Raw genomic sequence first — 14,580 nt, forward strand, 5'->3', positions numbered from 1 at the left:
ACCACGGATAATCCGTGATCCGCAACACCCCTACCATGAATGCTGGTTTACATAAAAGGATCACATTGGTGATAAACTGAGGAAACAGAAGTGAAAAACATGCAGTAACTTTACCTGATCCTCATTCACATAAAGGAAATTTCTCCCATTTTTCACCACCATAGGGACTGAATGTAGACAATTTTTTGATTTTTTTTTTTCTTCGTGATGATCTCCAAGGTTGAGTTGCAGCTATGAAATATACTATTCTTTTATTACATGATACGTTTTTAGCCATACTAAAGCACTTGTACGGCTACTCTTTTTACTATAGGAGCTTATGTCATTCCCTAATCTTACGCCTAGTTCACACAAGGTATGTGCCGATCCGATCACGTGATCCAAAATCGTGGTTGATGACTCCATCGGTATCAGTTGTTGCCCCCCGATCAGTATCAAACATTTAATTTATTCTTATTATGATCAGCGCTTTATATTTCTAGCTTATTATTCCGGATACATACTCTACTAGAAGTCTGCGTGTCATGAACGGATCACCACATGTTATTACCGTTACGGCAGCAGAAACAGTTCAGTCAATCTAGATGTTCACAAATTTGGACTTCTGGAATCAATAACTCTTTAAAAACCGCTTTGAACTGACAGCAAGTGTCTCAACTGGGTTGTATTAATGCAAACAGTGACATACAAAGGCATTTCAATAGAAAACGATCAGGATTTTGTCTCTTTTTAGTGTTAAACTGACAGAGATGGCTGCACAGCAGATGCTAACTGTGCTAATCGCTAGCGCCGTGATTGTAAACTTGTAAACCAAGCTTCTTAAACATTTACCACATGTAATGTCAAGTGTTGGTGTGCTATACGTGGTGTCAGTGAACAATAAAGCAACACTCCTCCACCACAGTGGTTTCTACAGATTGCATGAGGTGTTTGAGCTGATTTTGTTGTTTTGTTTTCACTGTAAACGGTCATTAAGGACAAACATTTCCACTTTAGTCTAATTTGTCCAAAGAACATTGTTCCAGAACAACTGCTTTGACAGCTAATTAATTAAACTGAGCAATTAGCTATCCCTCTCTATGCTAGTGGCATAAGAGAAAATCCTTTTTTCTACTGTAATGTTTTGGCACCACTTTGTGAAGCTGAAAGTGTGGATTGTGGTAATTAGCCAAAAGGTGAACCCCTTGTTTAAATGACAATGATCCTGATTTGCATAACGACAAAAACATAAAAATGATACTTAAAAAGAATGTTAACAAATATACATGAAAAGGAAAAATACATAAAAAAACAAGGACAAATAGTTCTTCAAAGAGTTTATTAATTAAGTTATGCAGCTAAAAGGGATGAAAAATCTGAACATAAATGAAACAAAAAAGGATTTAGCTAAAATATAGAGAAGATTAGAGGTCAAATGGAGAAATTGAAACTGACAGAAGTAATATATACCACATATTATGATTAATATAGGTAACATATATCATAACTTAAATTCTATTGATATAGTAATACACACTTAAATATAAAATTTACTTATGCATAATACTATATATATATATATATATATATATATATGTATAGATATGGTACAACAAACTAGCACAGACAGCTAAATTATATTCTCATATAGCCACTAATATAGTAATATATGTTGCTTTTTATTATATAATATATATTAGTAATATACAATATTTTTTTGAAAATCTGATACAAATTAAACAAAAATTCAAACACTTAAAGGCTTTTTTATGAACCGTGCTCCAATTTGCGGTCATGCATTTTCCAAAATAACACAGCCTACTGTGTTACCACATTAGAACTATTAGGAATTTTGCACGATTTTGAGGTTCCATATTTGTGGGACCGTAAATTGTTGTGGAGTATAAGCTGCAGATGGTAAAAATAGAGAAGAAGGAAAAAAAATTACAATAAAGAAGAAAAGACGACATATATTTCACTTTGGGGTAAAATTTATTTAACAGAATACACGAACATTTCATCTTCTCTTCATCTAAAAGATACAGATAACAGACTAGATATCACTACGAAAATCACATTTATTTTCATAAAACATGAAGGAATTGATTATATTAGCACAAAATAAGAACAACTATTAAGATAACCATGTCATAAAGAACATGCTAACAAATCTAAAATATCACTTTAAATCACAAAATCCACTGAATTCTTTGTCTTCTGTGTCACTTTGGAATAATTCTTCTTCTTCTGCGTTGTAGAAGAAAAAGTAGAAGAATGGATACACACACCTGCAGTGACCCCTTGTGGTTATTAGTGCAAGAATAACAAACAGAAAATGTATTTATTTATTTTAAATCACACGTAACTTGAACTTAAATATAAGTTGCACCTGGGTATCAGTCGCAAACTACGGAAAAAACTGTAATTTATACTCTAAAAAAAATAAAATAAAGAAATTCAAAAATAAAGTGGAAAAATACTTTTTGGGTAAAATCAAAACCCTTTGTCAAGGTAAATACATTTTTAAAAGAATATATATATTTGCCACAATAAAGTAGCAAAAACAGGTTTTAATGTTTGCATTTACAAGCAAATGAATCTGTATGAACCACCATCACCTATATTTATAACTTCAATATCTAAATAACTAAACCCAATTTGTCAGATATTTTTTTAGAAAAGCTTTTCCAAAAATAAAAATTGCAAACAAATTTGAGCCAGTAAACACATCCAGGTACTGTTAAGTGAAAAATATACTTTTCTAGTCTGGAAGAATACTTTGTTTCATTGTATTTACATTCCCACTGTTGTTTGTCCTTGCAGGATCTTCTGTTCCCCAATCAGTCTGCCCAGGGGGACAGCCGTGTGTCTGTGTCTGTGAATGGCGAGCTGACTATCTCATCTGTACAGCGCTCGGATGCAGGGTACTACATCTGCCAAGCCCTGACTGTGGCAGGTAGTATCATGGCCAAGGCTCAGCTTGAGGTAGCAGACGGTAAGGCAGGGCGCCAAAGCATACGCACTCAGTTGTCATTAAAAGTCATGGAAAAAGTTCAACTTTGAAGCGTGCTGTAAAACAAGAGCCAGAAGAACAAATTACATTTCTCAAGATTCCCTTTTGTAGTTTTCCCTTTTTATTAAAAATGTCAACCAAATAAAAGCCTGTCTAAAAATACAATTTATACAATTTAAACACAAATAATTTCCCTTTAAATTGTTCAAATTATTTAAAAAAAGCTGTCTTTTTTGGTGAAATTGTGCATTGTTTAAAGAGATCCTTAAAGTCAGCGTGAAGTGCCACTCCCGGCTGGAGCTCCTCATACCGCACCTTCCTTTTGTGTCTCGGCTTTTTCTCTCACACTTTGCTAAATTAGCATCTGTTGAAGTGTTTTTTGTGTTTTTTTCTTGAGTGAAAATGACTCCTGTTCTGTCAGTCAAAGGAGAAGAATCAATATCAAAATGTTGCGTGAAAAATGTGCCGTGTGGGGGAACTGACGTTGACAGATGGCGTAAAACAAAGATGGGTAAAGAGTTGGCATCATGCCTGGGGTGGTTTTTGGAAGCTTGGTCAGAGCAATGTCTAGATCTGCTGAAGAATTTAACAATAATACATCTTTTAAACCAAATCAATTACCTTTTTTTTTGTTAATTGTCTAATTAAATTCTAATCATCTTTTGATCTATTTTTTAAAATTGTTCCCAGTGGTCTTTTATTATGATTATTTTTACATTTTTTTTCTTTTAAATTGTCATTTTCTAGGTTTTTGCAGATTGACAGGAGTTTATTAGAAATTTCTTGTTGGCTGGACTGTTGGTGCAGAGTAAGCCCCCCTCCACATCCCGTCATCCATCTGTAAAGTGCTTTCCTGCTAGCTTATAGGCCCACACAAACAAAACCCAACATTACTGGTGCGGCAAAAATGGCGAGCAATATTAGAGCTAACCAGCTGTACAGTTGAGCCAGATTCCAGCTCAAACAAAGACGTTCATGGATCTATTTGTATCCAAGTAGATACATCACGATGGAGCAGAGCAGGGAGCTTATGGCTTCTATTCCAACAACACTTTTTTTGCCCTGATTCACAATGTGAATAAAGAAATACGCAGAAATGCCATTATATTCTTAATTATATTAATCACATATGACCCCTATCCAGAGAAAAATGCCACAAGAACATGTTCAAAACACCATTTTCATTGGGTAGGTCTTTAAAAGAATAAAACCTTGTGCAATTCTCTTATTCTTATCATTGGTATTGCTTATAGTTTTGAAAATAATGTTGATTCTGCTGATTGAGATTAAACAAAATAGGTATAAATTTAAATATTGTAACTGGTGCTAGCACTGAAAAGACTGTCCAAATCAGTACAGAGATTAATGTTTATGTTTCTACCCAGTTGGTTAGACTACAGTCACATAATCAAAAATGCTATTTTTTTCAGCAAAGTCGCACGGCGGCATTTGTAATCTGGAGGAAACTGTCACATTTTTAACATGGTTAGAGAGGTTATGAGAAAAAGTAAACATTTGATGGTGACTGGAGGATTTTCCTGTAAAAGTTGATATTGGTCAGTGGGAGTTCTGGTACATTTTGAGGCGAGGTGGCAGGCCACAGGGTGGATCCCCACATGTGTAAGTGTAAGAGGATGTGTAAATGTCTCTGAACGGCGACTGTCTATATCAAGTGCCACCAGCCCCAGTAGCCTGGGGATTTGAAAAAAATTCTGCACATCTGACAGCTGCCTGACTTCCTACATTCATGACCACACCAACGATTAAAAAAAGAAAAAAAAATCGGGCAGCGGCATGAAATTTAGAAGATTCAGCCGATGTTTCCCCATCGAGCGGTTACATTTGTAGTAAGGGGTCATACCATGATCTTCTTAAACCTTTCAGAGTAAACTATATCCATATATATGATCATATATTATCTTTGAAACACTAAAAAACAAATTATTTATAAAATATTAGTTACTTTTGTGTGTTTTTTCCTGACTGGCAGTAAAACGACTCAATTCCTGAAGCAAGAAACTCCTGTTTGAGTTGGAATTTATTAAAGACAGGACACAACTGGAGGATATACGGTATTCTGCATCTAAAATGAACGTTTTTTGCTGATTACCACTAGCTCAGTGGAGAAATTGACCATTGGTGTTAGATTGGGGCGGAGCTGTCAGAGCAGACTCTTCCTGAAAGGGGTGGTCTCACTCTGTGACATCAGCACGTGAGAACCTGTTAGTTTTCATGGGTATGGGAGGGGCTGCTAGGGTTGCTCAGAAATGCGTAAATTGATCGAACTATTGTTTTGGAGTTCTTTATAGTAAGGAATGAATAGTTTAAGACATTTAAAAGCTCAAAAAGTTGTTTTTTCATAGTACGGCCCCTTTATGACTATAGCAGCACACACATTGTTTTATCATAGTTTGAATGCTGTCAAAGATTTTTTTTAGAATAATCTAGAAATTATTCAGCTAATAAAAGGCGAATAAAATGCTTATTCATAGTTCTTTCACATTCCAAGAAAATGTCAACACTATACAGCCTTCTCAGTGAAGTAACACTATGTCAACAAATATCAGTTGTGGCTGTCGGTGAGGTTTGAGCTGGTGTATCATATGTTGCGCTTGACTTTTTTCTGCTTTTTTGAAGCAGATGCTGTTTCGATAGCTGTGCTAAAGTAGGCGTGATTAATGATAAAGCGAGAAGAGCCTGCTGTACTCACCTGATAACAGTGAGAAGCAGTGGCGAGGAAACTTGAAGTGAGGTTTGAGATTTAGAACTGAAAATGGCCGTTTCAGAGAAGAGCGGCTGTTTCCCGGGTGATGTAACACGCTTTGAAAGTGGCGTGTTGTTGTTGTCCTTGACATGCTAATTCAGAGTTTAGGTTTTGTCAGGGTTTTTTTTTTTTAAGAGGGATTGCTAAAAGGGGGCTGCAGCTCTGAGTCAGAGGAGGGAGGACAGGCTTGAATGTGTGAAAGGTGTTATAAAAAAGATGGTAATTAGCACTGAGGGTAAAGCATCGTTAATCCTTACCTAGTAATTAAGGCTCCAAGGTGTGATGCAGTGCCACGAGTACACCGCCCTGCCGTGGAAAACGCTCACAAAACACTCACTTTCTTTCACAACAAATCCATCACAGTGATGTCGAGGATTTTCATGCAACCACTAATGCAATTATTCCACTCGCAAATTAGCACCTTGGGATAAGGTCACAAACTTTTTTTTCTTTCACAAGGCTGACAATTAGTTTTTGCATATTTATGTGATAAATATGGCTTTATTTATATATATATATATTGAACTAATGACATTCTTGTCTTGATTGTCACCTTAGCTCTGAAGGACCGCCCACCACCCATCATTCGACAAGGCCCGTCCAACCAAACTCAGGCGCTAGGAGGTGTGTCCGTCCTCAGATGTCAAGCTTCAGGGGATCCAGAACCGACAGTAACCTGGAGAAAAAATGGAGCAAACCTGCTTGGAAAAGACCCACGCTTTTCCTTACTGGAACACGGCAGTCTTCAGATCCAAAATACTCGGGTTGGTCATTGACTGGACTTATAGACAACTTAGATCAGGGTTCTCAAACTCAATTTACCTTGAGGCCACTGAAGACATACTCTGAAGGCAATTTCTAAACCTCTGGTCCATTGTCTATGTCTTCTGAACAAGTTTATTGAACATTTGTTCATGTCTATGTACTACTAAGTAATATCTTCTGTGTGTCCTGTGAAATGACAGGACATAACAACGCTAGCAACTGTTGCTAAGGACTTTTTTGAGGAATGACAATAGCCAATGCAAAGTTTTAAACATAAAACAAGCAGAAACATCACAAGGCAAATACAAAGATGTCATCAAAGAAGTGTGGACAAAAAATATTGCTTAATACACATTGAACTTTCATATTAAAGTGAGGCTACAAAATATTGACTTGGGGCCACAAATGGCCCGCGCGCTGCCAGTTTGAGACCCCGGATCTAGATGGTTGAAGTTAGGATGAACAAACTCTGGCCTGGAAAGAAGGAAAGCAACTCAGACAAAAACTAGCTAGTCTCACCCTTCCCCTAACTAATCTGTTATCGATAAGCTCCTTTATTGTTGAGCGCCATACCAAGCAACTGGATGGTTTGGTTGGCTCCATGTAGGACTGGCGTGCAGGAAACCAGGGGTGCACTACTCCATTGTGGGTCCTTCTTCAAGTCCCTACTGTCTATGTATCTATACTTATCTGGGTCTCCCTGTGTTTGTCCCAAGCCTGGATGAAGTACAGGGTTGTGTCCCCTTTGTGACCCTTAACGGGACGTAAAAAAGCCCTATCCCAACAACTGGAGTGTGGTGATAATACAACACCATGCCCCATACATTGCAAGTGTGTGTAACTTACAAAATCCTCACAAATACCACACATGTGACAATGGTATATTCCATCTTCATGACATCCCTTAAGGCAGTCACAGGAGTCTCAAAGGAACAGAACGACAAACCTGCACCCCTCTTAAGATACATCCCTTACGACCTTCTACAGTCTTGGGCGACCCAAAACCAACAGCACTTATACAGGTAACCTCCTGTATGTGACCAGGGCACAAACACTGACCCTCTGCTGTTGTGAAAATCCCACTTTTCAGTGAGTAGAAGTAAAGGGGTAACTTGATGGATGTTAGGCAACAAAACACAACTATAAGATAATAGTGGAGTACAAAACTATTCCGTTGCTTGCATCTGTAGATTTATACAGTACGTAGCCTATAAGAATCCAAGGTGAAGTCAGTGTAACAGAAAAAAAAAACAAAAAAACATCAGATATATATTCTGTAGTCCACTTGGTCTGTCATACATCCCATGTCATGTTCCTTTCAGAAAAACTGGTCTGGATTAATATTGGGTTAATATGGGTTTTTTTGTAGATGCACAATCAGTTTCATGGGCGGTGAGTACCAAACTAATAATATGTATTCATTTATTTATTTGTATCAATTTAGGATGAGTTTATTGTCAATTATTTGATATACCTTCTTTGTTTTTTAACTTTACAAGGTTAAAAAGAATTTTGAAAAAAGTCAGGCGGAAGTCAGGTGGCAGTCAGGCGGCAGTCAGGCGGCAGTCACGTGGTAGTCAGGTGGCAGTCAGGCGGCAGTCAGGCGGCAGTCAGGTGGCAGTCAGTTGGCAGTCAGGTGGCAGTCAGTTGGCAGTCAGGCGGCAGTCAGGTGGCAGTCAGGCGGCAGTCAGGCGGCAGTCAGGTGGCAGTCAGGCGTCAGTCAGGTGGCAGTCAGGTGGCAGTCAAGTTGCAGTCAGATGGCAGTCAGGTTGGTAGTAGGGCAGCAGTCAGGTGGCAGTCAAGAGGTCTTCAGCCATGCAGAATGGTTTTTACTAATCAACATTATTGCTGCTAATATTTATTTGTTTTCAAATATTCAGCTAAATTCTAAAAAAAGTTATCTGTTGTATCGTTTGCATTGATAGAAGAGAAAAATCTGCATTTTTAATATTACATTTGACAGGTGACTATATGAAGAAACTTCTGTCATTCAGTACATATGCAGATGTGCCTATCCAGGGGGCTAGTTTTGTCCCAAACTTAGAATTTTTCCCTCTTATAATAATCAAAGTTGAAGTAAAACTAAAGATCCTGACTGCAATGTCCTTTGGATCCTTGTGTTTAACCCTCGTGCTATCTTATGGGGTCCAGATGACCCCACCCTTTTACTGATGTGTGATTCCTCCCATAGCAAATGTGGAGAGGATTTTATGTCTGCCATGGACACCAGTGAAGATAAAAAACCCTTGAAAAATAAAGTTCAGCGCAGTCCAGATGACCCCACTTTTAATGTAAACATGCCTAGGATATCAGTAGGGTTACATAAAACAGCTTTTGTTCGGTCATCAGTGCGGGAAAATGTTTTTAGTTTGTTTTTTTAAACCCGCAGAACAATCTCAAATTCTGACACACAACAGCATGTCTTTATTCTTCTTTATTTATTTACTTTGTACATCCTGAAGAGAGTCCAGATTTTCTCCTCGTGTCAGATGATGTCAACTGAATATGATTCAAAGGGACAAGTACCCTCAGTTGCTTTTAAAGATTAATAGCAAGTATTGATTTTTATAAGCCGTTAAATGCTGCTTTTTAGTCTGAATCTCTGAGGCAGCAGTTACACTGAAGGGCTGGAGGACAGCAACCGGTGAGGTGGAGTCTAACGGGGATAGTATAATGGAGAAACTGCAATATACAGTGTCCTGCTACAGTGTCAAAGTACTCTCCTGTTCCTCTCATACTTGCTGTCAGAGCCTCCTAAAGCATTGCCAGTATAAAATACACTGTCATATCTCTTATTTCCCCTGTCAGCACTAGTGATGATAATGCTGATGGATATGGGAATGGTATGTGATCATTACTGGAGGAAATCAATTAAGAAAATGAATGTAAGCTTTTACTGGGATCTCTCTCTCTCTTTTTTTTTCTTTTTTTCATTGGCCAGTTTTAAAGTTTCCTCTCATCCACTCTAAAGATTTTCTGGTGCCAAATGCAGGCCAGTGGAGGTTAATGCATTTTTACTGTACTACTAGCTGCAAACCTCCTTCAAAAGGCCAGACTGACGTAAGGGATTGGAGAAACCGTGGGGGATCACAGTTACAAAGGATGCTTCTGTGTGCCGAACTGTAAAAGAGAACGAGATTTTTCAGACTATAAGTCACAGCAGACAAAAAAAATCCAACAAGTTGCACTCCAGTATAGGTTGCACTTTTGGGAGAATCATATTCAACAAAACACGGTAACATGGACATAATGATAATAGACAGTATGAATAGAATATAAATACAAAAGAATATTTGCACGCTTCACTACCATAACACATTGATGGCTATTTAGCTTGATGAAACATTAGAGCACGTGTCAAAGTCAAGGCCCGCCAGATCCGGCTCTCCAGATCGTTTTATTTTATTATCATCCAGATGTTATCTTTTGATTATTTTAAACTTGTTTAATTTTTACAAAATATTTTTGTATGGAGAGTAAAATATTGAAAGTTGTTTAAGGTTTAAGTTGATTTGTTCTGGAAAAATAGTAATGATGTATTATTATTCATAATAATATTAAAAAGTCACTGTTTAAAAGTTTTAAAGTTTTGTGAGCTTTTTTGGCTATTTTGGCATTTAATGATTTTTTTAGGCTATTTTGGAGTGAAGCTAATATTTCAGCTACACGCTAGCTGTTTTGGCTAATTTAGGCTTTTTTCTGTGTTTAGGCTATTTTGAAGTCTAGATATTTTGTCAGCTACATGCTAGCTGTTCTAGCTAACCTAAGTTTTTGGCATTTAGGTAATATTTTTGCTGGCTATCAGCTTCAGCATTTTCAGCTATCAATTTCAGCATCTTTAACTGTTAGCAGTAGCATCTTCAGTTGCCAAATTCAGCTTACAGCATTCACACTAACATTATCACAGGTAATGCTATATATCTAGTTCATATTTATGTTAAAAAGTTACGGTTTTAAAAATTACGTTTCAGAGGGTTCAATAAATGTTTATCCTGTTCGGCCTGCGACCTAAGGTGTGTTTTGGATTTTGGCCCCTTGTGTAATTGAGTTTAACACCCCTGCTCTAGTGGAATGTGTATATATAGATATATATATATCTATCTATCTATATATAGATAGATATAGTATTCCTATAACATAGCATAAAGAACATGTAAACAAGTCAACTAAAGTCTTTGTAGCATTTCAAAAGTTTGTTGAATTCTTCATTGTCTACGTCGCCAAAACTCGTAATGCTACATTCACATCAGGCATTTGATGCGTATTCATGAATACACTAAACACATTTTAATGCTATGTAAACACCTGGCATGTACTGTGTTCATGAAATACCTGAACGTGGATTTTTATATGCCCTTTTAGCATCTAGTATTCCCACAGGACTGTCGCTAGCCGATACTCGCGCATGTACTCACAGTTGTTACTATTGATTTCTCCTTCATAATGAGTTTCGATTCAATTTTATTTATATAGTCCAAATAAACTACACGGTTCCCTCAAAGAGCTTCAAACCAGTTAGACCCTTTTCATTAAGAAAAAACTCATAAAAGTAACCGGATTCTGGAAAGAAAAGAAAAAAAAAAGAAGAAACCTCAGGGATGTCTAATTCTGTGTCTTGGAAAGGATGCTAATTGGCATTGGTCAAAGCTCAACTAGCTCAACTTTTGATGCTCCCACAATCACTGCACATTACGTACGTAGAGCCCGAAAAACTGTAGTGATGCCTTAACGTGTTTTATACACAAAAGCCCAAAACTGGCATTTGCATAGACTACATTAAAAGTGGTCGCTCAAACGCACGTCTCCATGCCTAGTGTGAATGTAGGAAGAAACACATGTTTAGCACGTAGTGTTTACAATGGTTCACAATTCTTCTTCTCTTCTTTCCCTACTGTTAACTAGCGCATGTCTACCACCTACAGTTGGAAGAGGCTTAGCGCGAAATATCAGAGGGGCAAATCTTGCAAATCTTATAGGCTTTTTTTTCTTTTGCAACTCTGTTCCAATATATGAAAGACTTGACGTCATGTAATTCCAGCCAGGTGCAAACAACAATTATTTATTTTTTTTAATAAATGTCATTCATGTGTCACTATCAAATCCCAGTCTCTGATTGGCCAAAGTTCAACCTGGTTAAACTTTCAAAGCACGTTCAAGGATAAGTGTATGTAGTGTGAAAGCGGTTGTAAAAACTTGCATAGCGACGGATGAACGCAAACGTTTTGAATGCACAAGCCCAAAAAGTGTATATACTCAAGTTTACATAGACTTTTTGTTGGAAGTGGATGCTTGACTACACTACACCAACACCAGTCCAAACGTAGCTTAAGGCTGAGTGGCGCTTCTTCTTCTGCATTGGTATTGTTAGCAAATACAGATACAAACAGTGCCTTCTATTGGTTGTTCCCATTTATTAACCTGGTGTTGTCCAAAGCCCGTTAACGTTGGGAGCGGGGTCATCTGGACCCTACAAGACAGCACACTGAACTTTTTCTTTCAATGGTTTTTGATTTTCACTGGTAACCTTGGGAGACATGAAATCCTGTCCATCTTTTTCCACCTTTGCCATGGATGGATAAGACGTCAATGTAAGGGTGGGGTCATCTGGACCCCACAAGGGTTACAAAAATTACATATAAGTCGCACCTGTTCAGGTTGTACTCTCGGCCAAACCATGCAACAAAAATGTGATATGATCTCTTAAAATACAGTACATCTTTAAGGCTAAACTACTGGTGATACCCTTAGATGATATTTGGTAGGTAATTTAAGAGGGGTGATGTATTCCTTTGTTGTTTGCTACAATCAAACCAATTAATAAAAGTGTACATTGAATTTAAGCTTGATTGAAAATAATCTCCTGTCTTCCTTAGCTGTCTGATGCTGGGTTGTACACCTGTGTTGCTACCAGTTCCAGTGGGGAAACTTCATGGAGTGCTTACTTGGATGTGAGAGGTCAGTTTCCCTGGAAATAAACAAAATCAAATTGAGTGTTGTAGTTTATTCAACAAGTCACTGCTTGGTATTCTTTGCTTGTTGGTTGGTAATTCCATCTGCCTTGCTTCCCCCAGACTCTATGGACCCCATAGACTTTGTATTCCACAATTCAACCACCCTCCCTGGGCCCCCCTCGAAGCCAGAGGTCACTAATGTAACCAAGAGCAGCATCTCATTGTCATGGGAACCAGGGCCAGAGGCGGGCTCCCCTGTGTCCTCCTATGTCATCGAGGCTTTCGGGTGCGTCTGTGACCTATGTCCCTAAGCAGCGTTTAGTGACCCCGAACTTTCATGGCAATAACAGTTGTGGGCGTCTCTGTAGGGAATTCAAGCACACCAGGCAGAAACTTTTCTTATCTTAAGAGGCTTCCATTGACCTAAATTTATTTAAATATATATCTTTGCTTTTGTACTGTTTGCTTTCTTTTTTTTATCCCCCTAATGCTAAAAGCAAACTGCTGTTCACACTGACAGGAAGCATTTCAAAAGATTTCATCAGTCATTGTGGTTGTTTACTTCCAGTATGTTTGACTTGTTACTTTAACGCTCAGAGCAGCTTCCAATACAGAACTAATGTGATGAATCCTCTTGATAGCCAATCAGTGAGTAACAGCTGGCAAACCGTGGCCGACCACGTGAAGACCACGGAGTTCACAGTGAAGGACCTTCGACCCAAAACTGTATACCTGTTCATCATCAGGGCGGTCAATGCTCAAGGACTGGGCGACCCAAGCCCAGTGTCTGACCCTGTCCGGACCCAAGGTAAAGAGATGACCCTTTGACACTGTAGCTTTAGTTCCTGGGGTCACATTCTTCCAGATATTGTTCAACTGTTGACATAATTACTTTACAGTCATAAAGTGAAATTTTCCTACCCACACTCACTGCACATGTGGACACTGAATTTACGTCATAATTTTCTGCTATTGGTGGACTGTCCATGAATCTTTGCTACCTATTTAATCTTGTGATTACTGCTACGGTCACAAATACAGCTTCCACCCGCACAATGGGTAGGCTCTAGGGGTGTAGGAAAAACATCGACTCGGCGATATATCGCAATGTTTTTTTTGACGATACTTGTATCGATTTAAAATGTTAACTTGGCAATATTTATTTAATTATTTACGTGCGTCCTTTTCCACCTTAACTTTCGACCACACTTTTAGTTAAGGCACATTCATTCTATTTTTTCTTACTGAAAAATATTTTGCTGTGGAAATCAGATAGTATGGACTGTTCCCCTAAAAAGAAATATATTTTGTAATTTACCAAAATAAAAGCATCACAAATTTGCTTAAATAAAAGTAACTTGTGTTTGAGATACAAATGCAGTGATTAACATGATCATTAAATAAAGTTAATTTTACCATTTTATTACAATGAAAGACATATTAATATTCAGATAAAATTTCTTACTAAGTCATACTCTTTTAAAAAGTGAAAAAGTGAAAAATTGAAAAATTGGGATACATCGCGATACATATCGTATCGTGAACCATGTATTGTGTCGCCAGACTCTTGCCAATACACACCCCTATAGGCATTGGCATAATCTTCAATATATATTTTACATATATATTTTTAGTTGTTGTAACATTTTTGTGACTTTAGATCACATTTTATTGCATGCCACTAATGCTACACTTGTCAATCCCCGACTCTTAAATTCTTTTCTCACTCTGCTGTAGATCTGTGTCTACAATGCCTGTCTGTTCACGCATTGAACGTTTCAAAATCAAATTCTTTTGAACCGGAATACGCTGGAAATGAAGCGGAATTCACTGTTCGCACCCACAGCATGTGGTTCAAAGACCTCGTGGAATAGAGGGACGATGTAGACAGACCTTATTTCTCTCTCTGCAGCTCATTAATGAAAGCCACACACATTTCTTACATATACCGTGAACGTCTCCTACTCTGCTAACATCAAAACAGTTTGTTTGTTCATATACGGAGGACAATTGGATGGTTATAACTATCTTTTTGTGTGACGGGTTGAAAAAATTCACAAGGATAGATCATTAGATCCGGTGTGAAAGGAATAATAGTTCTTCATTGA

General features: G+C 37.7%; 1 protein-coding gene across 2 annotated transcripts in view; it reads left to right on the forward strand.

Annotated features, from left to right (window-relative positions):
- LOC112142700 (roundabout homolog 2) overlaps positions 1 to 14,580 on the forward strand; it is a 138,611-nt gene that overhangs the window by 85,931 nt on the left and 38,100 nt on the right. For both annotated transcript variants that reach the window (XM_024266234.2, XM_024266235.2), the window contains 5 exons: positions 2,803 to 2,974; positions 6,315 to 6,520; positions 12,395 to 12,476; positions 12,593 to 12,758; positions 13,114 to 13,280. In XM_024266234.2, coding sequence (XP_024122002.1) covers positions 2,803 to 2,974; positions 6,315 to 6,520; positions 12,395 to 12,476; positions 12,593 to 12,758; positions 13,114 to 13,280 — 793 coding nt within the window. The remainder of the gene's footprint in view (positions 1 to 2,802; positions 2,975 to 6,314; positions 6,521 to 12,394; positions 12,477 to 12,592; positions 12,759 to 13,113; positions 13,281 to 14,580) is intronic.

Source organism: Oryzias melastigma, linkage group LG14, assembly GCF_002922805.2.
Source record: "Oryzias melastigma strain HK-1 linkage group LG14, ASM292280v2, whole genome shotgun sequence".
Lineage (NCBI taxonomy): Eukaryota > Metazoa > Chordata > Actinopteri > Beloniformes > Adrianichthyidae > Oryzias > Oryzias melastigma.